The 26,455-nt window shown below is 36.5% G+C and overlaps 1 protein-coding gene across 10 annotated transcripts in view; it reads left to right on the top strand.

The window, feature by feature from the left end:
- sgip1a (SH3GL interacting endocytic adaptor 1a) overlaps positions 1-23,055 on the top strand; it is a 98,189-nt gene extending 75,134 nt beyond the window's left edge. For 3 of the 10 annotated variants that reach the window (XM_051111754.1, XM_051111761.1, XM_051111755.1), the window contains 13 exons: positions 1,291-1,365; positions 1,775-2,530; positions 4,610-4,734; positions 5,670-5,823; positions 6,710-6,769; positions 11,663-11,722; positions 15,641-15,752; positions 16,058-16,213; positions 17,964-18,096; positions 18,274-18,476; positions 18,691-18,755; positions 20,681-20,845; positions 20,964-23,055. In XM_051111754.1, coding sequence (XP_050967711.1) covers positions 1,291-1,365; positions 1,775-2,530; positions 4,610-4,734; positions 5,670-5,823; positions 6,710-6,769; positions 11,663-11,722; positions 15,641-15,752; positions 16,058-16,213; positions 17,964-18,096; positions 18,274-18,476; positions 18,691-18,755; positions 20,681-20,845; positions 20,964-20,986 — 2,087 coding nt within the window. In that variant the 3' untranslated portion in view covers positions 20,987-23,055. The remainder of the gene's footprint in view (positions 1-1,290; positions 1,366-1,774; positions 2,531-4,609; positions 4,735-5,669; positions 5,824-6,709; positions 6,770-11,662; positions 11,723-15,640; positions 15,753-16,057; positions 16,214-17,963; positions 18,097-18,273; positions 18,477-18,690; positions 18,756-20,680; positions 20,846-20,963) is intronic. The other 7 variants (XM_051111756.1, XM_051111759.1, XM_051111760.1 and 4 more) reach the window with 7 other exon arrangements.
- Positions 23,056-26,455: the final 3,400 nt, after the last annotated feature.

The raw sequence follows: 26,455 nt of genomic DNA, 5'->3' as shown, positions 1-26,455 counted from the left end.
TATTAGGTTGACGTAAGATGTATAAATCATTAAAATAATAGTATGAGAAAAACAGAATTCTCATTGTTAAAAACTAGTAATGTAAATAGAAAAAATAAATGATTTCTGACCAGTTATTTGGAAGCAGAACAAAACAGTAATTATATAAGCTTTGGTGTATGTGTTATATTTAAAAATACGATGTTAAAGGGATAGTTTACCCAAAAAAATAAAATCACCCCATAATTTACTCACTATCAAGCCATCCTAGATGTATATTACTTCTTCTTTTAGACAAATACAGTTATGTTAAAAAAATGTCCTGGCTCTTCCAAGCTTTATAGTAACACTGAATGGGTGTTAATATTCAATAATCCAATAGAAGTCCAATAAAGTGCCTCCATCCATCAAAAAATAAAAGTGCTCCACATGGCTTCGTGGGGTTAATAAAGGCCTTTTTTGTAAGAAAAATATACATTTTTAAAACTTTATAAAACGTAATTTCACTAACTGTTGTACACACATTCATGAGAAAGTGGCGTTCCAGCGGATGACATAGGCGTGGTGTAAGCTCCAGTGAGAAAATGCTATTTTCGCGAGAAACAGTTTTTGTTTACAAGAGCAAAGGAAACAATTTTTCACACTTTATTGGATTTCTATTGGACTATTTAATATTAACACCTATTCACTGGCATTATAAAGCTTGGAAGAGCCAGGACATTTTTTTAAATATTACTCCAATTGTACTTGTCTGAAAGAAGAAAGTCATATACACTTAGGATGGCTTGAGGGTGAGTGAATCATGTGGTAATTTTCATTTTTGGGTGAAGTATCCCTTAAAGCATATTTAATATTTGAAAGCTCTAGTGAAATTATTATAATTTTTTTTCCAATCAAATTTCTGGACCTCTAAGCACCCTCGTAACCTTTTGATGGTCCACAGGCCTCAGTTTGAAAACCCCAGGGCTAGACGACCAGTTGTAGAAATGATTTGACTAATAATTGACTAGTCTGCAAGCCCTAGTAAATGCATACTAAACAAATAAGTGATCTTTCTACATATTTTAATATAAAAATTATGTAACATCCTAAGTGATATGAAAATAATGTGAATTAGTAGGTCACAAAGAGTGAAGTGTTATCATAGAGTCTGAGCTATTCATCCCATGCCACAGTCCTTCTCTGTTGTCCCTGACTACCTGAATGAGACCTTGCCTTTGCATGGTGCTGTGGGGCATGGAGGCGTGGCCTACTGGGGGGGTGGGAGGGTGTATGTGAGAGCTTGTCTCAGCCGCACTAATGTCATTGCAGCTCTGCCTCCGCTTCCGCCTAAGAATGTGCCGACCTCCCCCCCTCCGATTGAATCTCCTGCTACAGAACCTACCGGTAAGATCCCCCACCACCCAGGCTTCAGTTTTTACCAGGGGTGTCTAATCTTGCTTCTCGAGGACTGCTGTTCTGCAGACTGTAGTTCCAGTTCCAATTAACCACACCTCAACCGGCTAATCAAGGTCTTGAGGAATACTAGAAACTTCGAGGCAGGTCTGTTGGGGCATGTTGGAGCTAAACTCTGCAGGATGTTGGCCGTCCAGGAACAGGTTTGGACACCCCTGGTCTATACCAATATCTACCCCAACGAGTATGCGTCTGGTTTTGTTTGTGCTTGTCTTTTGGTACTCTGTCTTGCAAAAATCTGCTTCTTGGGAAGAAGCTTTACTTGGTATCTTGTGCCATTCCTTCAGCCTGTTTATCGTTTTTCAACTTTTGTCTGATATTTGTGTGGTGCCTGCTGCAGATGGGCAGAAAGAAGAGGAGAATTCAAGACAGACCTCGCAGAGGCCCTCAATAGCTGACCTGGACAACATCTTTGGCCCAGAAGACTCTCCAAAACCTGATCAAGATGTTGGAGATAAGTGGGTCTGCTTCAACGACGAGTCACCTGAAGGACCTCCTTCAGAGGGAGAGACAGCACCTCCACTCCCCTCATCTCCACCTCCCCCAGCAGAACCGGCACCCCCATTACCTAAATCGCCCCCTCCATTAGAGGAGCCAAATCCTCCTTTACCAAAATCTCCACCTCCTCCTGCAGAGCCGGCACCTTCTCCTCCTTCCATTGAGTCACCAAAGGATAGCCTCCCACCTCTCCCGCCAGTTCCCAAAGACACCACTCCTTCTCCTCCAACTGTCCCACCTCCTCCAGTTGAAGAGGCCCCACCCCCACCGAATTCAGATGATCTTTTTCACTCCAAAACAGACTTTTCGCCATGCGCTCCTCTGACAGAGACCCAATCAGATGTAATCAACAGCTCGCCGACCACTGTAGAGACAAGTGAACGCACAATCCCTCCACCCTTGGTTCTGAACCAAGAGGACAAGAAGAGCCCTGAGGAGACCCCATCAAAAGAGGACCCAAGTGAGAGCTGCATTTCACCCAAAGACATTGGTCAAGGACCACGTTCGACACCTCCTCCTCCACCACCTCCCACGTACAGGGCGGTAGTGTCATCCCCGGGGCCCATACCTCCAGCTGGTTCGAGTGGAAATGAAAGTGGTAAGTCTTATCCAATGGTCACAGAACATTAAAGGTTTAGTTCACCTGAAAATAAACATTCTGTCATTATGATTTCAGCTGAATGAGGTTTTCTGTGGAGCACAAAAGGAGTTGTTAGCAGAAAGTTTCTCTTTCCATTTACTGAAAGTGATTTTCAGTGAATGTTTCAGTCTATTTCTCACACAAAGCTATCACATGCCTTTATTTGAAATATACAGTGGAGATCGAAATTAGAGAACAATCTATAAATACTTGATTTTTTCTGAAATATCGTCAATCTTCATCACTCAAAATTTGAAGGATTATCAGCTGTAGGTATAACATGTTTGACAAAATAACCAAGGCATTTCAACAAAAAGCTATATTTTGAGGAAAATACAGTGATCAAAATTAGAGAACTTTGCAGGCTGATTGGGAGATGCTTGCAGGATGAATGTAAATGTTTATGTAATTGTATTATTTCAGTCCAACTTCTCTTAAACATGCACAGACAGATCCTTAGCACGTTCAGCGCTGAACTGGCAAGCAATTCCAGCTGCAGTGTTGAACCGATTCCCCATTAAGTGTCTCGACATTATCCTGTCTACTTGTGCATTTGTCTTACATGGACGACCAGCCTTTTTGGGGGACTTGAATTAATTTGTATCATTGTAAACCTGCAATAATCAAGAAATCACAGATTTGTAATGACCAACTTCTCTTGCAGTGGTTTAAAGGGACATCCCTTTGTTCTTCATCTTTGGTCTTCATCCTGTCGCAGCCCACCATCTTGCAATCTCAGTGAAAATTGGAGGAATGCTGCCAGTTAAATAGTGTTTGTCATATTATTAAAGAAATTAGCACCAGGCGCCAGATTAACACCAGTAACGTGGAGGTATCTGTAGGTATTCTCTAATTTTAATCAGTTCTTTTTCAAATATCTCATTTTGTTTTTTTTTTATACTGTGCTTCAGAATACAATTAATTTATTAAATATGCTTAAAAATTGTGCTTCAACTCCTCTTAGGATAACCTCAGATAGAACAAAGCAGTGACCTTGAAATGTAGGAAATTGTAGGTTCTCTAATTTTGATTTCCACTGTAGGGCACAAGTTGTATTGACATTTTATGATGTTTTTTTAGTACTTTTTGGAGCAGCTGCCGGTCCCCATCCAGTTTCATTGTATGAATAAGAGCAGCTTAGACATTCCGCTAAACTGCTTCTTCTGTGTGCCCTTGAAAAAAAGAAAGTCAGGTTTGGATGATGAGCAGTGATCACAGAATATTCAATTTTAGTAGGGCAACAACAACTAATTGATAAAATCGATTATAATCGTTGAAAATAATCAACAATGAATTTGATTAGCGATGAAATGCATCTGCGCATTGTGCACGGAAGACATCTGTCAGTTGTAACTTTATCATTTCATTACCAAAATAATTGTTAGTTGCAGCCCTAAATGTTAGGTGAATTAACCCTCAAACAATGACAACCGCTAATATAAAGAAAATCCATGTTATAGAAAAAAATAATTTTGGTTTATATAATATACCCTAAGGTAATAAGCAGCAACAAAAGGTTCTGCATGTTGAAAATACATAAATTTGGTTGAGTCTGAATTTCAAGTCGTTCTGCTCCAGTCACAATCATGTTATGTGGGTTTTTACAGAAGTGCCTTCTTAGTAAGAGGGATGAAGGGTCTCTGACAACTTTTTGCCTCATTATTTTCTATTTATAGACACGTACAAGTCTCACTACTTGTAATGGTACGACTACATTTTTGGGTTTCGGATTTTGGCAGTGCTCTCATTTTGTGTACCATTATCATGCATCCTAAGTCAGAGATACAAATAATGTTTTTGTTTTCATTGTTCCTGTAATCTATGCAGGTTTCTGTGTAAAGTGTGATGGTTCTCTTAAAGTTTTATTTAATCTGAGCAGATTGGCTTGTATAGGTAATTTGTATTGGTTTATATAGGCTAATCCAGTCACTCTTGAATGTACAATCATTTTATCTGAACTGAGAGGAACTCTTGAATGGGCTGATGCATGTTACTCTTTGAATGGCTTTGCTTTAATGGACTACTCTCGCTCAACAGGCTCCTCCTCCCCTGCACGTCCCTCTACGCCATTGGCTACCAGCAGCTCTCCCCCTCCCCCTCCCCCACCTCGGCCACCCTCACGACCCAAATTGCCTCCTGGAAAACCAAGCGTAGGGGACGTGGTATGTGATAACATAAAAAATTTACAGTTCTTTCAAATAGTATTTATTACTGTCCCTGTTAGTTCCCAACAAATTCTCAGTGTCTCTGACCTTTCCATGGCCAATGTATTTTTTTAAAGGAACACTCCACTTTTTTTTTTTTTTTGAAAATAGGCTCATTGTCCAACTCCCCTGGAGTTAAACAGTTGAGTTTTACCGTTTTCTAACGATAGCATCTCGCTCAAAAATGACCATATACAATGACGATATTTTTCCACAGCCGTCAACTCTGCATCTACACAAACTTAGTGCCGGTCACTTTTAGGCACTGCGTCATATCATTGCGCCTGGTGCACCCATGGTACGGCCACAAAGTTCCTTGATTATTACGCCGAAATGAGAGTATAGTTCCTATAGTTTCTATAGACCTAGAAAATCACAACTTTTCATTTTTCGTCCATCTTTGTACACAATGTAACTACAGAAGAGTCAAGTTTTAAATAGGAAAAATATTGAAACTCTTATGTCATTTTTGAGCGTGATGCTAACAGTCTAATTGGATTCAATGATCTATGCTAAGCTATGCTAAAAGTGCTACCGCCAGACCCAGAGATCGGCTGAATGGATTCGAAAACGGTAACTCAACTGTTTAACTCTAGGGGAGTTGGAAAATGAGCCTATTTTCAAAAAGTGGAGTGTTCCTTTAAACTTTTATAGGATGTTACAACTCAACCCTTAGAATAGCAGACCAAGCCTATGTTGATATTTATTACATATAATATTTTATTACTACAAGTAATATTCTTTAAAAAAAACCCTTAAGTTTAGTGAAACAAAACAGAGGGTGCTTTGTGTAAATCTCCTCCTGATCACCTGACCAGAATGACAACCCCCTACTCTTTTGTTACTTAACTTTCCTTCTATCTGTTCTTCCTTTTCCCTGCTTTTCCTGTCAGAATCGGCCGTTTAGCCCCCCTGTACACTCGTCAAGCCCCCCTCCTCTGGCTCCGTTGGCCCGTGCAGAAAGCACCTCTTCAATCTCCTCCACCAACTCTCTGAGTGCCGCCACCACTCCCACCGTCGGTAAAGAGCTCTCCGTGTCTGTGTCAGGTGTGACTCCATTTCCCATCATTCTCTCTGCTTTGCTACTCTGTCTTTATGCTTCTGCTCTGGAAATTGCCTTTCAAACTAGAATATGGCATAACAAGGGCCTTAGTTTAGACCAAAACAGTGTGGTGATGATGCTGTTTAGTTTAAAATACTGAAATGAAATCTCATTCTGCACTGATGTATTAGATCACTGGAAGTGATGGTGACTGTATAATAGCTTATGCATCATTTTGTCTTTTGCATATTTAAATGGAAATTACAGTTACAGTTAATTGGATATTGTATATATAAAAAGATTTCATCTTTAATCCTTACATTTACAATCTAGGTAACTGGTCTTTGCACTGTAGAATATAAACTGAAATTATGTATTTTACAATTTAAACATAACATACAAACCTAATAAGCTATTTGTGTCTTGGCTGCACTTTTTGAAGTACCATGTATGGCATCTGCTGTAGCAGTTTGAAAGCATTTATTGGATGCTTTCATTGATGCTGGACAGTTTTTGTTGGATATTTTCAGCATTTATCAGCATTTTCTCAGGTTTGCAAACTGCTTTGTCTTGTGAATCAAGAGTGTTCGATTCTAGAGATTTTGATAGATGTGGGTCTATCTGTTGCTTGTGCTGTTCCATCCTTTTGGATTTTTTTCAGCTTTGGTCATCTTTTTTACCATTCTATTCAATTTTTCTTCTTCAGTTAACATCTTTTTAGCATTTTAAATGTGCCGTGCATCCATTGTGACGTCTGAGTTTAATGACTGTGACCTTTTTGGTTTTCTTTGCAATTATTTGTCATTTAATTTGAATTGCGTTTATTTTTTGTTTGTGTTTTGTCGTCTTTCTTGTCTTGTCTTTTGGGCTGACGTAATTGTCTGATGTCAGAAGATGACGCTTTTGTAGACAAACTTCCCAGCTTTGAGAGACGGGCAGACATGCCAGCAGGTACGCTATAAACCCTTCCTGTTGTAATGGATGGGATGGAGACCACTGATTCAACAATGTAACAAATGGTTACATTTCCCATAGTGTCAGTTGTCAAAGCATAGCTCATTCATGGTGATCTTTTTCATTTTCACCAGTGACTAAACTAGTAAAGAAGATGAAAAAATGAGCTGACTTTCATGTAAAGAGTCTTTAAAAGAATTTTCCAGGTCATTTATGACTTAATGTCTATGGGCAGAATCTGTGGCTCATTGTTGATTACAGCGGTGCACTTATAATGGATGACTGGCATTAAAGCTGCCAGCACAGCCAATAAACTTTTAAAATACGCTACTCTCACAGTACAAACCATAACTAATTAAAGTATAACTATAAAAATTGAATGGATGCTTCATAGCAGACTGGTGTGATAAAACTGCATACAGCTTTGTCTGTGCAAAGTTCAGTGTCTGAGTAGCTAAAAATAAACCTGGCTATTTTTGCTTGGTAATAGAACCAGAATATAAACTGAATTTTTGAGGCTTAATTCTGCAAACTAGTTTTCTAATACATTTGAAGACTAGAAAATTCTCCAACAAGTAGTCTTAGATCAAATAGATAATTTAGACAAATTTACAGTTGATAGTTTGATAGAAAAAATTTAATAGTTTGTATTCTCAATTCTGATTGGGTGAGCCACATTTGAAGCCGGTAGAAAATAATGTATAGTTAATGTAAAATAATATAATAATGAACACACCTGTGACCAGATATTCTATTTTATTTTAATAATATTGATAGTAATAATGTTGCTTGACAACTGCAAAATCCTATATTTTGGCTATTGAACTCTGTTACTTGGCAGATTTATTGCAATTATTATTAATTTAAAAAAAATATATTTTTTTGTTGATGTTGATGTTGTTGCAGTTGTATTAAATTATACATTTTCTGCATGTTTATATAAACTTGCACTGTATGTAGTGATCAGCCACAGACTCCAATTTCTGTCCATAAACATTAATTATAAATACCCAGATTATTTCTTTAATTCACAAGACTGGCATTTTGGCATTTTTAGCACTTATATTTTTAAAAGTGTTTTTCCCCTTTACTTTTTTCTTGTTGATTACAGTCCAGCACAGTATTTACAGTTTGCCACAGTATTTACTTCATTCATTTGAATTCTTTCTGTCATATTTTGCTCTTCACGTTCATAAACGACAAGTCTGTTTAGCTCATCGTGCATGTTAGAGTTATGCAACATCCCTCATCTTCCATCTGCACTGACATCACAAACCAGGAACACAAGAGTCTTTAAGTCCCTGAAAAGCATCTGTCTGGCTGTAGACTCTTCAGAAAACTCACCATCCTGCTTGAACAGATGAGACACACACACACACAGGCTCTCAGTGTTTGAAGTACGGTCTGGAATTTGGCCCAAGTGGCAGCAGAGCTGATCAGTATGCCTGCCGTCACACTAGTTTGAGTGGAGAGCTCTCTGATGTTGCACCTGGGTAAAAGCATTTCTAACATCGTCATGCTGCAAATGTCAAGCTTTACTGCTTTACTTCCTCACAGGTAAAATTTGCATCTTTAAATTTGATCTTCAACTTCTACACAAACTATGCTGCGTTTCATTCAAAATCAAATGTAGCATAGTGCTACTTGATATCTTTGACTATAAAGTGCACAGTTCTCTGAGGATGACATTTAAGGAAACAAAATGGTATTGGCTTTATTTTTGACTCCAAAATATTGTCAAATGAAGTAAAAACATAAGAAACCTATAAGAAATTGGAAAAATTTAATGTATTAACATGTATAACTAGCCCATACAGATATGTATGTTTATGTATGTATAGTGCATATCCATCTTAAAAAGGTAATATATACACTACCAGTCAAAAGTTTTTGAACAGTAAGACACTTAATGCTTTTTAAAGAATTTTCTTTTGCTTACCAAGCCTGCATTTATTTGATCCAAAATACAGCTGTAATATTGTGAAATAGTTTTACTATTTAAAATAACTGCTTTCTATTTGAATATATTTTAAAATGTGATTTATTCCTGTGATCAAAGCTACATTTTCAGCATCATTATTCCAGTCTTTAGTGTCATATGATCCTTCAGAAATCATTCTAATATGCTGATTTGCTGTTTAAGAAACATCTTTATTATTATTATCATTATTAATATTTAAAACAGTTGAGTACTTTTACAGTATTTTATTATTATTATTATTATTATTTATTATTATTATTTTTTTTTTTTTGGAAAAGAAATTATAGAAATTAGTACTTTTTTTAAAACAAGGATGCTTTAAATTGACCAAAAGTGATGATAAAGAAATTTATAATGTTATAAACGATTTCTATTTTAGATAAAAGCTGTTCTTTTGAACTTTTTATTCATCAGAGAAACTTGAAAAAAATCTACTCAGCTGTTTTCAACATAATAATAATAATAATAATAATGTTTTTTGAGCAGCAAATCAGAATATTAGAATGATTTCTGAAGGATCATGTGGTTGGAGTAATGATGCTAAAATTTCAGCTATGAAATCACAGGAATAAATTACATTTTAAAATATATTCAAATAAAAAAACTTATTTTATATAGTAATTTTTTTTCTTTTTTTGATTAAATAAATGCAGGCTTGGTGAGCAGAAGAGACTCAAAAACTTTTGACTGGTAGTGTAAGTATAAAGTTGCATATACAATATCAATAAAATATATGTCATAAGGGTCAATTTTTCGAAATTGAGCTTTATATATCATCTGAAAGCTGAATAAACAAGTTTTCCATTAATGTATGGTTTGTTATGATAGGACAATATTTGGCCGAGATACGGCTATTTGAATACATGGAATCTGAGAGTCTGAGAAAAAAAAAAAATCTAAATATTGAGAAAAATCACCTTTAAAGTTGTCCAAATGAAGCTCTAACTAATGCATATTACTAATCAAAAATTACGTTTTGATATATTTACAGTAGGAATTTTACTAAATACCTTCATGAAACATGATCTTTACTTAATATTCCTAATGATTTTTGGCATAAAAGAAAAATCAATAATTTTGACCCATGCAATGTATTTTTGGCTATTGCTACAAATATACCCCAGCGACTTTAGACTGGTTTTGTGGTCCAGGGTCACATATATTATTGACATGTAGTAGCTTTTCATATAGATATTATAAACATATGTACAGTACATAAACACAGTACATATACACATTTTGTGGGTATTTTATATGTGTTATAAACTTATATCTTCATGTACCCAGAGAATGTACATATGCAAAATTATTTATCACCTATGTTCAAAGCAAGCATTTGTTCTGCAGGTTATCAACAGAGAATTATTACTATTTCTCTCTCTGCTAATTTCCTTTAAAAAGTTTGTAAGAATTTAGACTCATTCATTTATTTGCGTAAAAGTAGATGTTTATCATTCTTTTTTCTTTCTTTCTTTTTTTATGCATCTCCCTGGGTTTCAATATCAAAATTGAAATTCAGTTGGTCTTGCAATATTCTTTTTGACTTTTTGAGTTGAAGGAAACGCAGCATTCAAACTTAATTTTTCCACCGTTCAGGATAACACATTGAGATGCTCAGTATTACTGTACAACTCACATTTTCTCATTGCTTACATGACCTTCACTTCATTCTTAGTCTTGGTCCTGGTTTTGTCTGAAATTGCATTAGCCCTCTCCAGCACAGTAGAAGAAACCCTCATTTACTCTTCCCTCTTGTGTCACTCATTACTGCCCCCTGTTGTCCATCATCCCTACTGCAGCTACCTCCTCCTATTCACATATCACATTTTCACATGAAGAAATATACATTATATACTTTTCACAAAATGCAAACTCTAGCTTCTTACGTTCACATTGCACAGATGTAACTTAAAGCACTTTTGAAGTGATTTTTTTTTAATAGTTCACCCGAAAAAGATTTTGTTCTAAACCCCTTTGCTGTTATTTCTTTCATGGAACAAAAACACACTGAAATAACATTATATATATATAAAAAACATTATAAAAGCAAGTAATCATATGACTTACTGTTTTATTATAAGTTGTGTGAGGAACAGACTGAAATGTGATCATTAAACTCAAGAACCACATTAGTAATGAACAATTCATTCATCAATCAACAACTTATATTTTAGTCTATTCTGCTGATACAAGTTACATTAAATACCAGCATGTTATAAATATATGTAACATAGTTGGCAGATTCTCTGCATTCATGCATTTTGGGAAAAATTAACAGTAGGGGTTTAAAACATCGAAAGGGTGACTGAATATGACACAACTTTCAGTTTTGGAAAATCTAGTCTTTCAAAAGTTGAAGAATAAGCTGTTTAATGTCATTCTTGAATCTAGAGGCTTTAATTCATAAGCAGCTCAAATCACCTCCCGCTTTCATCTGTCCTGATATTATACGTAAATGAATCAGAATCTTAAAATATTTGTTAGAATATAATTTTGAATCTCAGCTCTCAAAAACAGTTCTCAGTTGTTGAACAGGCCTTAATAGACAATGCACTTTAAAATAGAAGATTGCACATGCATCATTATTAAAAATAACTATAAATCTGAAGCTAATAGTAGCCACCTCATTGTCATACTTCTAGTCTTGCTGCAAATAAAACGACTGATAATCACACAAGGATTGAATTCGATTGTTTGTTTTTGTTTGTTTGCCCAGTGTGCTGTGCAACATTTGTGAATGTTTCACCTATCATAGTCTCTCCCCTTGCGGTGAATTGTGACCCGGTCCCCCATCACTGTGCCATATGATGGACCTGTGTGTGACTCACGCTACTGTCCTTCTCTCCCCCTTCTCCTTCCCTGCCTCTCCTCACTCCCCCATCCTTATACCTCCTCCCCCTCCAACACAGAGACAGACCAGCCCTCCCTCGTGTGGTTTGACAGAGGCAAGTTTTATTTAACCTTTGAAGGTAAGTTGGGGTTAATATCTAAGGACGTAGCGCGTGCACACTCAAGTCTCATCTGACATCTGACTTCCCCCTTTTTCTCACGCATTCGTTCCTTCATCAAAACCAACTGTGACACATTTGCTTGTCCTCCACACATCTGCTTTGCTCTGTATTTCTGCTTTGCCATTTAACTGTTCATCTTACAGTCATTGGCAGGTTTTCTTTTCTTTCAAGGATCATCGTATTTTTTACCTTCGTCACTAATACTGTATGTTTTCTCATTCTTGTTGTTTTGTGGCTTGTCTGCTTACTCTTCATTTTGACTTTGGTCTTGGATCATAACACTATGTTTCAACTTCAAGTGCATGCCATTGAAGCTGAATGTTTTCTGTTTCAACTTCCTTTCTTTTTCTCTTCCATCTTTTGCATATATTACACTTATCCTTGGTTGTTCTTATGAATCCAAATTAATGTAATTACATTCAAATTTAAAGGACAAGTTCACTTCCAGAATGAAAATCTTCTGATAATTTACTCACCCACATGTGATCCAAGATGTCTTTCTTTCTTCAGTCAAAAAGAAATTAAGGCTTTTTGAGGAAAACATTCCAGGATTTATCTTCATATAGTGGACTTTAATGACGATGAATGGGTTGAAGGTCCAAATTGCAGTTTCAGTGCAGCTTCAAAGGGCTCTACATGATCCCAGCCAAGGAATAATGGTCTTATCTAGCGAAACAATCTGTCATTTTCTAAAAATTAACATTTATCTTGCACATGTGTGTCTTCACGCATTACATAATCATGTTGGAAAGGTCATACACGGTTAGTTCTTCGTCTGTGTACGGTTCAAAAAGGGAAATAAATCCATCTCATTTTGTCCTCCAACTTCAAAATCGTCTGACATCATTGTTTTCCTTTTTTTTTGTAAAGGGCATTTGACTTTCTTTGAACGTTCGCTTTGTAAACACTAGGTCGGTACTTTCCAACATGATTACGTAAAACATGAGGTCGGGCTAGTGCAAGATAAGCATTTGTGGTTAAAAAGTATATGAAGTTTTATTGTTTTAAGAAAATGACCGATCATTTTGATAGATAAGACACTTATTTTTCGGCTGGGATCGTGTAGAGTCCTTTGAAGCTGCATTGAAACTGCAGTTTGGACTCTCAACCCATTTATTCCCATTGAAGTCCACTACATGGAGAAAAATCCTGAATTGTTTTCCTCAAAAACCTTAATTTCTTTGCAGCTTAAGACAGAAAGGCATGAACATCTTGGATCACACGGGAGTGAGTAAATTATCAGGAAATTTCTATTCTGGAAGTGAATTTATTCTTTAAAATCAAAACAATAATAGAGAACGTTTCATGTGGAAAGCATAAATGTTTGTGTGTAAGCATAAAAGTGTGTTTAAAAGATAGAGAAGAACTGGATGTTTTGATTTTTAAAAGATCATCTGCTAAAAATGGTACTAGACCTGTTGAAAAATTTGAAAAATACAATTTGTTACCCATTTATTATTATTGTTTTGTGTAAAATCTGAATTTTTTCCTAACATTAAAACAGCGTCCATTTTTTGTTAACACGTGTGGTTTAATATAACATAAATATTGTCTCTGAAATATGCAGTAGAAAACCCATGAAAGATTTATGTTATTTAAAGGGGTCATCGGATGCCTATTTTCCACAAGTTGATATGATTCTTTAGGGTCTTAATGAAAAGTCTGTAATATACTTTGGTTAAAAATTCTCAATGGTTGTGTAAAACAACACCGTTTTTACCTTGCCAAAATCAGCTCTGCAAAAATCATCCCATTCTGGTCGCGGCTGCTTTAAATGCAGATGAGCTCTGTTGGCCCTGCCCCTCTCTTCTCTCTGTGGAGTGACGAGCCTGTTTACTTTAGCCACGTTTCGCCGCTAAACTTACTAACTAGCACATTATTGGGAAAGGCGATCGCAAAGATTCTTAAAAAAACCTTATACTCACTTCTGTTGTAAGTGAAGCTGGTCACGAATGATTCGCACGAACATAGACGGATATATGTAGGTTGGGAGGCGCATTCCATTCACTATCAAACGTTAACCACTGCATCTTCAGCGGCTCAGATGTCGGGAGTAAATGTCGACCACTACGTTCATTATTACATCAGCAACACAACATCTCAATCGCTCAATTCTTGTCTAACTTACATCCCTGCTCCGGCATCAAAACATGGACTGTGACAGCTGATCTGAGGTAAGACGCTCATGTCAATAAACTGTCGTGGAAGCGGCCTCTGTCGGTGTGACGCTACAACGACAGGCATCTGAGAATGGCTCGATTTGAAAAAGGGAATATTATTTTTACAGATTAATTAAAAACCACTGCATGGATTTTTATCATTATAGGGTAGATTTGTACATACACTGCCAACACACATTAATGTTCAAACAACATGTAAAAGTGAACTTAGCATCCGATGACCCCTTTAAAAAATCCACATCGTTTTATACATATTTTGGACTATGGGGCTCCATTTTGAAGTGAAATGGTTGCTGTTACTGTTGCTGTTTTTACCGCAATACAATTGAGAATACACAACTCTAAAAAAAATAAATTGCTGATACAATGACCACAGCTACTGAAAGAGCTTATAGGTGACGATGGATATAAGCATAGGCTTAAACCAAATGTCGCACCATCGATTTTCCCCACAACGAGTCTAAACGCCTCGGATATCAAATGAAATCCATCCTGAGAAACGCCTTCAGTGGCTGTGGCGTCGTGACAAGCGTCGGCATGTTTACAACCTGCCAGGATGGCATCTAGCGTTTCTTGTCTCTGCCGTTTGTAAGCTCTTTCAGTAGCTGTGGTCTACTAAAAGCCTGAAAGGCATCAGGGCTAAGTGGAGACAACAAAGACGTAGGTCTTTAGGAAGTTTTTTTTGCCCACTTGCATCTTCCCATTCTTTGCTCCTCTTCTTATCACTAGAAAAAGCAATGAAGACTCGCATCACTTCTCATTACCCTTCGACTGAAAATTACAACCAAAAGCCGCATAATGTGGCATTGTATCAGCATTTAATTTTCTGAGTTGTGTAGAGGTAAAAATAGCAACAGGTAGCAGCAGTAGCTCACTGAGTGCAGTCGTTTCACATAATTGAAATAATGGCGCCCCCCATAGTCCAAAATATGTATAAAACGATGTGAATATTTTAAATTGCGTAACTTGTTCATAGGTTTTCTGCTACATATTTCAGTAAAAGACATCATTTACATTATATTAAGCCATACAAGTCTTAATACTTCCCTTTGAAATCAATAAAAATGTTACGTTAATTAGTACAGAGTTAATAGAGATATAGTTAATTGTTTTAATGCCAGTTTATTTACAAGTGTCTTCGCTGCTCACTTGATCAAATTTAACCATATAAATAACTGTACATTTTTACTTTAGTTAAACATCACACTTTAGTTACTTTTACTGAGAGTGTTGAACTTGTGTGTGCGTGTGGTGCCCTCTGTTGTATGGGCATCAGTTTGTATGCCCCGTTAGTGAACTGCCCTTGAGAACTCGTGCTTGAGGTGAAATCTAATCAAAATTTGAACAAGATTGCTTAGAACAAGAAAATAAACATACGATACACTTTATTTTAAGTCTCAACAATGCGGTCCAGGAAAGTATACAGAAAATAGAGTTCATCTGAAGAAGCCATTGTTCTAGATTTTAGGTTTTGGTTCAAGTTCATAGCTAATATACAGATGAGGAAATAAGTTTAGTCAGCTGCTGATTGTCCTGTAAACTATGAGATGTTTTGTTTGTCTGTTTGTTTGTATTTCCATTTTTCTCATTCTTAGTCACCCATGTGTTTGCCTCAGTGTATCTCAATGACTGATCGAAATTGCTTTTGTCTGCAAGCACGTTCTAACTACAAGCGTGCATGTTTTTGCTCTCTCAGGCTGTTCTCGAGGGCCCAGTCCCCTCACCATGGGGGCCCAGGACACACTGCCTGTGGCTGCAGCTTTCACAGAGACAGTCAGTGCCTACTTCAAAGGAGCTGACCCTAATAAGTATGTGACAATCTTCACATATCAGAACCATGTTAGCACACATTCATTGAGAATGTTTTTGCTTTGAAAAACGCAAGACGCGGTCAAACTTCTTTTAATTTGACTCTCTGCTTTTTAGAGCAACAAACTTGCCCATCTAGCCCATATTTACATCTCACAAAACAGTGAGAAAGTATTGCAGTGAAAAGGAAAGAACTTCTGTGTGAATGGCCCCTGTGAACTGTTTTATTGATCACTCTGTTCTAACACTGTTTCACACACCAGACCTTTACTTATGTATGTGTATAATAATGTCACTTTCTAAGGTGTGTGGTGAAGATCACTGGAGAGATGGTGTTGTCCTTCCCGGCAGGCATCACACGACATTTTGCAAATAACCCTTCGCCTGCTGTGCTAACCTTCAGCATAACCAACTACAGTCGTCTGGAACACGTCCTTCCTAACCCTCAGTTACTGTGCTGGTAATAACATTCATCTAACATCGAGTACAACACAACCTTCACAGACCAAAAACCTCATCATATTTATTGACTAGTGATAATTATACGTTTCTTTATTAGTCACACAAATAAGTCGTTAGCCTGAAATTTGCTGTATAGACTAATTAGTAATGAAAGTGATTGGTAATGGATGAAGAGTTTGTAACTAATGGTAATTATTCAGTATAGCTAAGCGCATTATCTCAGTGTGAGATTTCACTTCAGAATCACTCCTGTGCCACTGCGTACAGTCAGCTGAGGGTGACTCAATACTGTATGAGTAATCACATGTGATCTCTACATATTTGGAGGAGCAGTGTGTCATTCTCTTTTCTGAGGGGATGTGATCATTTATTGATATTACTAAAGCTTTATACAATACATTTCAAAGGTTTGGGGTTTAGTATAAAGTATCATGTGCTTACCTAGGCTGTGATTATTACACATTTTGAAATGTTACTGCAATTCAAAATTATTGTAAAATGTACCTTACAAGTCAAAAGTTTTTGAACAGTAAGATTTTTTTTTTAAGTCTTCTGCTCACCAAGCCTGCATTCATTTGATCCAAAGTATAGCAAAAACAAATATTTTTACTATTTAAAATAAATGCAATTTATTCCTGTGATTTCAAAGCTGAATTTTTAGCATCATTACTCCAGTCACATGATCCATCAGAAATCATTCTAATATTCTGATTTGCTGCTCAAAATGCCGAAAACAACGGAGTAGAATTTTTTTCAGGTTTCTTTGATGAATAGAAAGTTCAGAAGAACAGCATTTTTTTAAAATAGAAATCTGATTTGAAATCTTTTGTAACATTATAAATGTCTTTATCATCACTTTTAATTTTAATCTGTTTAAAGCATCTTTGCTAAATAAAAGTATTTTTTATATAATTTCTCCCCCCCCACCCCGCAAATAAAGTATACTGACTCCAAACTTTTGAATGGTATAGTGTATAATATTACAAAAGCTTTCTATTTCAGATCTTTGAAGATTCTGTTCATCAAAGAATCATGGAAAAAATGTACTTGACTGTTTTAAATAGAAAAATTAGCATATTAGAATGATTTTTGAAGGATCATGTGACACTGAAGACTGGAGTAATAATGCTGATAATGTAGCTTTGATTACAGGAAAAAATTACATTTTAAAATATATGTAAATAGAAAACAGTTGCTTTAAATAGTAAAAATATTTCACAATATTACTACTTTTGCTGTATTTTGGATCAAATAAATGCAGGCTTGGTGAGCAGAAGAGACTTCTTTAAAAAACATTAAAAATCTTACTGTTCAAAAACTTTTGACTGGTAGTGTAATTGATTCCTGTGATGCCGAAGCTGAATTTTTAGCAGTCATTACTCCAGTCTTCAGTCCAGAAATCATTCTAATATGCTGATTTGCTGCCCAAGAAACATTTCTTCTTATTATCAGTTTGAAACAACTGTGCTCTCTTTTGGAGAAAATCATAGTACATTTCTTTTTCAGGATTTGATGAACTAAAAGGTCAAACAGATCAATTTACGTGGAAATAAAAAAAATAACATTATAAATGTCTTTACTGGCACTTTTGATTTGATTGATCAATTTTTAATGTATAATTATTGGAAAAAAGTAATTAAAAAAACACGACCCCAAACTTTTGAAATGTGTTGATACAGATTATAACTAGTTATTAATTTTATTTGAGTATAATTTGCAAATTGAACACACTTTCAAATTTCCTACAGTGACACTACGCAGCCCAATCCCAACTCAAAGGAGTTCTGGGTGAATATGCCAAATCTAATGACCCATTTAAAAAAGGTGGCAGAGCAGAAACCACAAGCAACTTACTACAATGTAGACATGCTGAAATATCAGGTGAGAACCTCAAAGCAACACTGACCACAGTAAAAGTACTTTTTGCTTCATGTATTACTTAAATGGTTCTTAATTTTGCTTTGATTTTTGAACATTTACTATGTCATACTATTTTGTTTTTGAGATTTACAAGAATGAGGCCATGTTATTAATCCTTGATTACCAAATTTGCCTCAGGTGTTACCGAAGGGTCTACAGTCCACTCCTCTAAATCTAGCAGTGAGCTGGAGGTGCGAGCCCACCAGTACCGATCTGAGGATAGACTACAAGTACAACGGTGGTGCCATGACCACTCCTGTCGCCCTCAACAACGTTCAGTTCCTCATCCCTGTGGACGGAGGCGTCAGCAAACTGCAGGCTGTGCTTCCCCCAGCTGCCTGGTGAGAGAAAAACTAGATTCCTCTATTAATGGACTACTAGTCTACAAAAATCAAGCTGTCATTGTGAAAATGAAGCATTATGATTGTACTTTAGTTTGGGAGGTAGAAAAATGATACTATGAATAGTACTAGATGTGGAGGAAGAGCATTTCAACAGATTAACAACTATTTATTTTCTTTCTTTCTAGATAATATAACCTTTTTATGTTTATAGGAATGCGGAACAGCAGAGAATCTTATGGAAGATTCCCGATATTTCTCAGAAGTCTGAGAATGGAGGTCAGATTTATGGTTCATTCTTGTGTGATTTATACACTAACGTTCAGTTTGGGATCTGTAAGATGTTTCTTAGTAATCTTAGTCTTTGAGAATAGTCTCTTATGTGCATTAAGGCTGCAGGCTGAGTAAAAACAGCTGAGTAACTTTTCTATTTTAATATACTTGAAAATGTAATTTATTCCTTTGATGGCAAAGCTGAATTTTCAACAGCCATTACTCCAGTCTTTAATGGCTACGTACACACTGCAAGTTTAAATGCGAGAGTGAATAAGAATTTAGCCATTTAGTGTCTGCCATTTTTTGGCTAAAGACTCCTTTTGTCCATTGATTTTAACTAAACTACCACTGATAGATGTGCTGTGTTTTGTTTATGCTTGGGAGGCTGCTTTAGAGAGCGCTGTCTTGCAGTGTTGCCATGTCCTCATATTTTCAAAAATACAATTTAAATACATTTTAATCTCAAACGCTCGTCTTGCCTTTCTTTTCATGAACTCTGTGTATTCTGACTTAAGACAGTTAGGGTATGTCAAAAAACTCCAATCGTATTTTCTCCCTCAACTTCAAAAATCATTTCAAAATCATCCTACATCACTGCAGAAGTTCCGACCCAGTCTTTGCAAAAAGAACATGCAAACAAGAACAAACAACCTTAACAAAAAAGGTAAAATAGCGATATAGGACAACTTTGAAGTTGAGGGAGAACATGGATGACAAGGGGGTGAGTAAATTTTTTGTAAATTGTTGTTCTGGAAGTGGAGTTCTCCTTTAAGACTTCTTTCGCTGTTGTTTTCTTGCATCTCACATACAGATGAAGACACATTTCCGATGCACGTTTAATAACGTCATTAACAACTGGTTGTTCAGTTCAGTTCGGTTGTCACTACCTGTATTTTTCGTGAGTTAATGCGGTTGTCGAATGCAGTTGTCACTCCTGTATTTTAGTGAATTATGTGTGTACAGAATGTGATTAAGGAGTAAAAAGTGAACTGGCAACCGAATTTATCTGCAGTGTGTATGTGGCCAGTGTCACATGATCCTTCAGAAAGCATTCTAATATGCTACTTAAAGAATTAGTTCACTTCCAGAATAAAAATTTCCTGATTTACTCATCCCTATGTCATCCATGTGTTCATGTCTTTCTTTCTTTAGTCGAAAAAAGAAATTGTTTCTAAGGGAAACGTTCGTGGATTTTATCCATATAGTGGACTTCAATGGGGATCAACGGGTTGAAGGTCCAAATTCCAATTCAAAGGACTTTACACGATCCAAGCCAAGAAGTAAGGGTCTTACCTAGTGAAACAATTGGTCATTTTCTAACAAAAAAAAAAAAAAAAGTACATGAAAATGAAAATATATATACTTTTTAACCACAAATGCTCGTCTTGCACTAGCTCTGCGTCCACAACTTCACGCATCGATCCACCTTTACACAAATGACCAATCGTTTCACTGGATAAGACCCTTATTCTTCGGCTGGGATCACGTAGAGCCCTTTAAAGCTGCATTGATAGTACAATTTGGACCTTCAACCCACTGGCTCCCACTAAAGTCCACTATATGGGGAAGAATCCTGGGATGTTTTCCTCAAAAACCTTTATGACTGAAGAAAGAAAGACATGAACATCTTGGATGACATGGGGGTAAGTAAATTATCAGGAAATTTTAATTCTGGAAGTGAACTAATCATTTCATTTTTTCATTTTTCAGGATTTCAGGACAGAAATGTCAAAAGAACAGCATTTATTTGAAACAAAAACTTTTTGACATTGTAAAACTCTTTACTGACACTTTTGGTGTAATTAAAGTATTTTTTAAAATATATTACTGACCCAAACTTTTGAACGGTCTAAACTATCAATAATAATACTAAATTGATCGTTTCTCTTTATTTTATCCACTATATATTTATTTTTTTATATCTTCAGGTGTGGGATCTCTGCTGGCCCGTTTCCAGCTAACAGAGGGTCCGAGTAAACCCGCCCCGGTGGCAGTGCAGTTCACCAGTGAGGGCAGCACTCTGTCAGGCTGTGACATTGAGCTGGTCGGCCTTGGATATCGTTTTTCCCTCATCAAGAAGAGGTTTGCAGCAGGTGAGTTATGCGAGCGACATCTGTTGATCGGTAATAGCCTAGAAATCTTCTGGAGAATTTGAGATCATCAAAGCATGAAAATAAACAAAACTACATTTGTTTTGTGTTTTTACCATAGGAAAATACATGGCGGACAACTAAACCAACGCCATGCAAGTCTGCATATTTTGGACCAATTCTGAATATACTTAAAACACAGGACATGACCCCTACCTGACCTTATGGATAAACCTTTGTAGATGTACAATACAGGTGGACCTCACACACACACTCCAGCAGTATTATATGAGTTGCATTATAAAATGTGGACCGTTTTAGGGTGTACTTCTTATATTTGTGGACTGTATTCACTTTGCAACATCTGTATTACGGCAGTTAAACTTTGCCCATGGGTTTGTTCGTAAGGTTTAGCCTCTATTTCTGTCCAACGTGTTATTGGCTGTGCCTACCTGAACCTGAATTCTCTGTATCCTTCTCTAAAAGTGATACTGAACATGTGATGTTTTTATTACTCTATGCATTCAGTTTGTCAAAAGTATCACATTTTTGAACAAGGTGGCAAATTAAGTAGGGTAAACAACTGAGGAATGAGCCTCTGCCACAAGATGGCGCTATACTGTTGCATGTAGTATGAGGCCTGCATCGGATTTTGGCATCGCTCAAGCTTACTTAGTCACGAAAACGTATTCAGGAATATCTATTTTAATTTACACAGTGCAGTCAGGTTGATTAATTGGAAAACGATAGAAATTATATTTTGTCAAATCTGTTTTTAGACAGCCACAGCTTTAAAAATCTCCTGCTTGCAATAGACTCACAAGAAAAATGGTTTTCCTCAACAGAAAAGTTATTTTAAATTGATAATATATATCTCGAAGGCCGTTTCGGTGTTTTCTCGTATTGTTAAATAGCCTTTCTGTTGTTCCCGAAGGAACGGTGTTAGACATCAGAGTACATGACATCATTCTATTTTTATTTATTCATGATTTGTTGTATAAAAGAAGAAAAAAAACACGAAACGAGTTACACTGTATATGAATAGACTTTGAATGGTATCATAATTTAGGATCCTTGAAGTTTTGGACTTTTTGTTATCTGTGTAGTTGGGTAAGCTGTGTACAGTATAATGCTGAGGTATAATTTTTAAATTTATTTCAGATCTCAGATCTAATTTTTTTAACTCAAGTGCAACAGAAAATTTACGCTATATATATGGGTCGGGGGTGACATTTAAAAGAGAAAACGAAACAGGATACTGTATCTACCTAGATGCGTCATGCTTAATGTTATTACAGTGTTATGTATAGCAGCACTATTAGTTCAACATGGATCGTCAGCTTTTGGACATTGTAAATTCTTTTATCATTCACGCAGATGTGTTCGTATCCAGCCTCTCCCCCACAGCACATATTCTTGAGTGTCCTGAGCATGAGCACCCCTGCGCTTCAGAACATCTTTATTTTGCAAACGGTAACGGTCTCTGTGAGATGACAAGGTTCTTGAGTGGTTAAATGACCAAAATCGCTTTTTCTTTTCGTTTGTACATCTCCAGAATTGTCCTTTAAGAGAAAATAAGCTGCATATTTTTTAAATGTTTAAACCTATGAATAAAGTGAAAAATATTGTTTCTTGTGGAAAAAAAAAACATGAAAAGGAAAAAAAACACTGTGTTACTGTTTAACTTCCCAGATGCTCTGATGTTCAATGTCAAGAACAAACATTTCGGTTACATCTTTGAGTGTCTGATGTAGACGTCGTGATGGTTTGGAGAAGAATATACTGGTGCTTTGTGATTCATAGGTTTCCATCCACATTTAACGTTAAGGATGAGTGTCGCATTGCATATTTTCTGAGCACTGTAACTAAAGGGTTTTTTAATGCACTGAGTTCAATCGAAGAACAATTTGGAGACTGTCGGCTCAAAGAAAAAAAAAAACTATGAATTCAATTCTGTGTAGTGCTTAATCAGTATGTCTACATGGTCTAAAGTGAAACGTCACTCAGATGCGCAAAAGAAATGAGAAAACTCGTGTCAGTTTCGATGTAGATGGAGCTGTGTGTGAATGTTGAATTGCATTAGTGTGTGTGTAGGAGGGAGAGTTTGTAAGTGTGTGTGTGTGTGTGTGTGTGTCTGGCTGTCTGGTAACTGTAAATCATCTCTTCCCAGCAACATGTGCAAGCTGTGTTTGTACAAAAAAAAAAATGTTAAGGTCAGAAATACTGAGATTACTTTGCTCTTTCCAAAACAATAAAACATATAAGCCTGATAAGTGGATGTATTGTGGTATGTTTAAAAGTTATCAACTACTATTATTTTCAAAAAGTATTCCTAAAGCTCTGTATTATTTAGTAATACTATAACATAACAACATATTATATAGTATTATATTATATCATAGTATTATATTATTTAATTAATTGTTTAATACATAGGCGGAGCGTGTGTAAGGCTGAGAAAGGCTTGTGCTACGTTCCAGACAACTTCCCACCTCCTAATTATAAATAATGTCTAGAAATTCACTAAAAGTCGGTCATCCGACCTGTCAACGGAAGCCACCTTTCCACTATCTCAGACATTTTCCACTATCTCGACAGGCCAGAAGTCATCCATTTCCATGATAACATGCGTATGCGGAAATTTCGAATCCGATTTGAGGGTAGATCAAAGCTTCATTTGACGTCACTGCACCCAACGAGCATAGTGGGGAGCTACCTTATTGTGTCAAAACTAAAAACAATACACTTTAAGTTTACAAAATGATACCTTAATATTTACTTTTCAAAGCAAAAGGCAATGTTTTATGTTAATTACTTTTTGGCATATTTGACACAAAAACATGAAATGCTCTTGTTGTGTCATGGCGACATCATGAAGTCAGTATGTTAAAGTGAGTGGAACCAGGGTTGCCAGGTTTTCACAACAAAACGCGCCGAATTGCTACTCAAAACTATCGCAAAATGATCCCAATCGCGTTTTGGGTCAGGGGGTCAACCCAGTAGAAATCGCATTGCGAGGGTAAAATACACGTTTTTTGTAGCGGGGTTCACCTGGTACAATTCGTATTCCAGTGGCTAAATATCACGTTATTATGGTCGCTTCAACCTGCGGACATGAAAAACAAGCCGTAGCAACAGTGTTAAAGGGGTCATCGGATGCCCATTTTCCACAAGTTGATATGATTCCTTAGGGTCTTAATGAAAAGTCTATAATATACTTTGGTTAAAAATTCTCAATGGTTGTGTAAAACACCCTTTTTACCTTGCCAGAATCAGCTCTGCAAAAATCCTCTCATTCTGGTCGAGGCTGCTTTAAATGCAAATGAGCTCTGCTCGCCCCGCCCCTCTCTTCTCTCTGTGGAGTGACGAGCCTGTTTACTTTAGCCGCATTTAGGGCGTTTAGCTGCTAAACTTGCTAACTAGCACATTATTAGGAAAGGCGATCCCAAAGATTCATAAAAACCTTATACACACTTCTGCTGTAAGTGAAGCTGGATTACGAATGATTCGCGCGAACATAGACGGATATATGTAGATCGGGAGGTGCATTCCCTTCACAAACAAACGTAATCCACTGCATCTTCAGCGGCTCAGATGTCGGGAGTAAATGACGACAACTATGTTCATTATTACATCCAGCAACACAACACCTCAATCACTCATTCTGAGATATTCTTGTCTAACTTACATCCCGGCTCCGGCATCGAAACAAAGAGGTCGGACTGTTACAGCTGATCTGAGGTAAAACGCTCATGTCAATCAACTATTGTGGGAGCGGCCTCTGTCGTGTGACGCCACAACAACAGGCATCTGAGAATGGCTCGATTTGAAAAAGGGAATATTATTTTTACAGGTTAATTAAAAACCACTGCATGGATTTTTATCATTATAGGGTAGATTTGTACATACACTGCCAACACACACTAATGTTCAAACAACATGAAAAAGTGAACTTAGCATCCGATGACCCCTTAAAAGTAGCCCAATTCTGTGGGAATACCACGGATTTGGCAACACCACGGTTTGAAGTGGGACATTTCATCTTGGATGTCCACACTTCAGACCTAGTTTGAAACGCAGCATCAGCCTTCCCCTGGCCACATAGGGCAAAAATACCCCTGCACAATTACATTAAATCGGTTACGTTGTTTCAAACAAAGTAAAAATTAATGGAAAGTGTTGACTGTGGCATTAAATTCTGAAATTCAGATCATTAAAACATGATCTGCTCATGTTTTACCATATTTCTTTTTGCTGTCTTTTTTTTTACGCGTTTTTACAGCGTTGCACAGTATAACCAATCACACACGATTCTGTTGAGCTTATCAACGCAGTGGCCAATCGGAAGCATTCAGACGAGTCATCGCTGAAACACCAGAATTTTGTTCAGTGTGCGGGGCCTCCAGTCTGACGAATTCTCTCATCATAATCAACAAAGTGCAGATGTATGTAAATGTAAGTAAGAGATTCATTTCACAGTGCAGACAGTTTAACTGATTACAAGGATAGTTCTTTTTTTCTTTTTCTTTTTAAACTTACCATAGATTGAAGATAGTCCTAATGTCCTTCCCTAGCTTTCTCTATATAATTTATTCGCTGTTTGAATAACTGTGGAAATGAAAACGTTATAATTAGCAATTTACAGTCTTTTTATTTCATTGTGATGTGGTTAAATACAAATTAACTTAAGTTAAGCTGTAAACAATTAGTGAAAGCTTAGCTCTATGAACACAATAATGTTTTTTTCTTTTTTAAATGAACAACTTCTTCATTGCCTGATACTATTTCAAAAGCGATTTCCATAATTTTGACCAATAAAAATTGTATTTACCTGTGAAAACCAATAAACCTCAAAAGAGAGATTTGAGGAGAAATACTAAGAGACCACAGACCACAAATGTGCAGTGTGTTGTCCTTTTTCATACTATTACAGCGGAATTCAAAAAGAATAAAGAAAATAATCATAAGGAAAAGAATGCATCGACTGAAAAGACCTCTTGCCATAGATATCCTTGTTTTATACTACTTGGCCATTGAATGCTTGAATCTGATTGGCTGAGGACACTCTATTTCTCCCGCTCTATCTCTCTCTTACAGGCTCACATAGGGTTTGGTTTGCACAGACAGCTAATGTTGTTAGCGCTCCTCTTACAATTTCATCAGTACAATAGTTTAGCAACTACATGACGTTTTTCACAAGCGAGCAACCGCGATGTTCTTGAAGAAAATGAATTATTGGTAAAGACGCTGCTGCCGAACACTGTTGAGAGACCCACAGACTCAGAGGTAATTGGCATGCTCTTTCTCTCTCTCTTTAATAACTCAGTTATTAACCTCATTAGTCTGCTATGGCTCAAGCATCCTAAATTGTTGGTCTAAAACGAGGTTTTGGAATTAGCAAGGAAGGCGTTGGATGAGATGTGAATAGGAAAGTAATCCTACTCACAATAAGTACGGTTTTGTAACGCGTTTGAAGTAACGTTACAAAACCAGATGAATGCCTTGATATATCATCTGATCGATGACTTAAAGGAGAAGTCCACTTCCAAAACAAAGATTCACAGATAATGTACTCACCCCCTTGTCATCCAAGATATTCATGTCTTTCTTTCT

The sequence above is a fragment of the Labeo rohita genome, chromosome 6 (genome assembly GCF_022985175.1).
Source record: "Labeo rohita strain BAU-BD-2019 chromosome 6, IGBB_LRoh.1.0, whole genome shotgun sequence".
NCBI classification, from domain to species: Eukaryota; Metazoa; Chordata; class Actinopteri; order Cypriniformes; family Cyprinidae; genus Labeo; species Labeo rohita.
The sequence above is the reverse complement of the archived record's forward strand: the minus strand, read 5'-3'. Positions and strand labels throughout refer to the sequence as shown.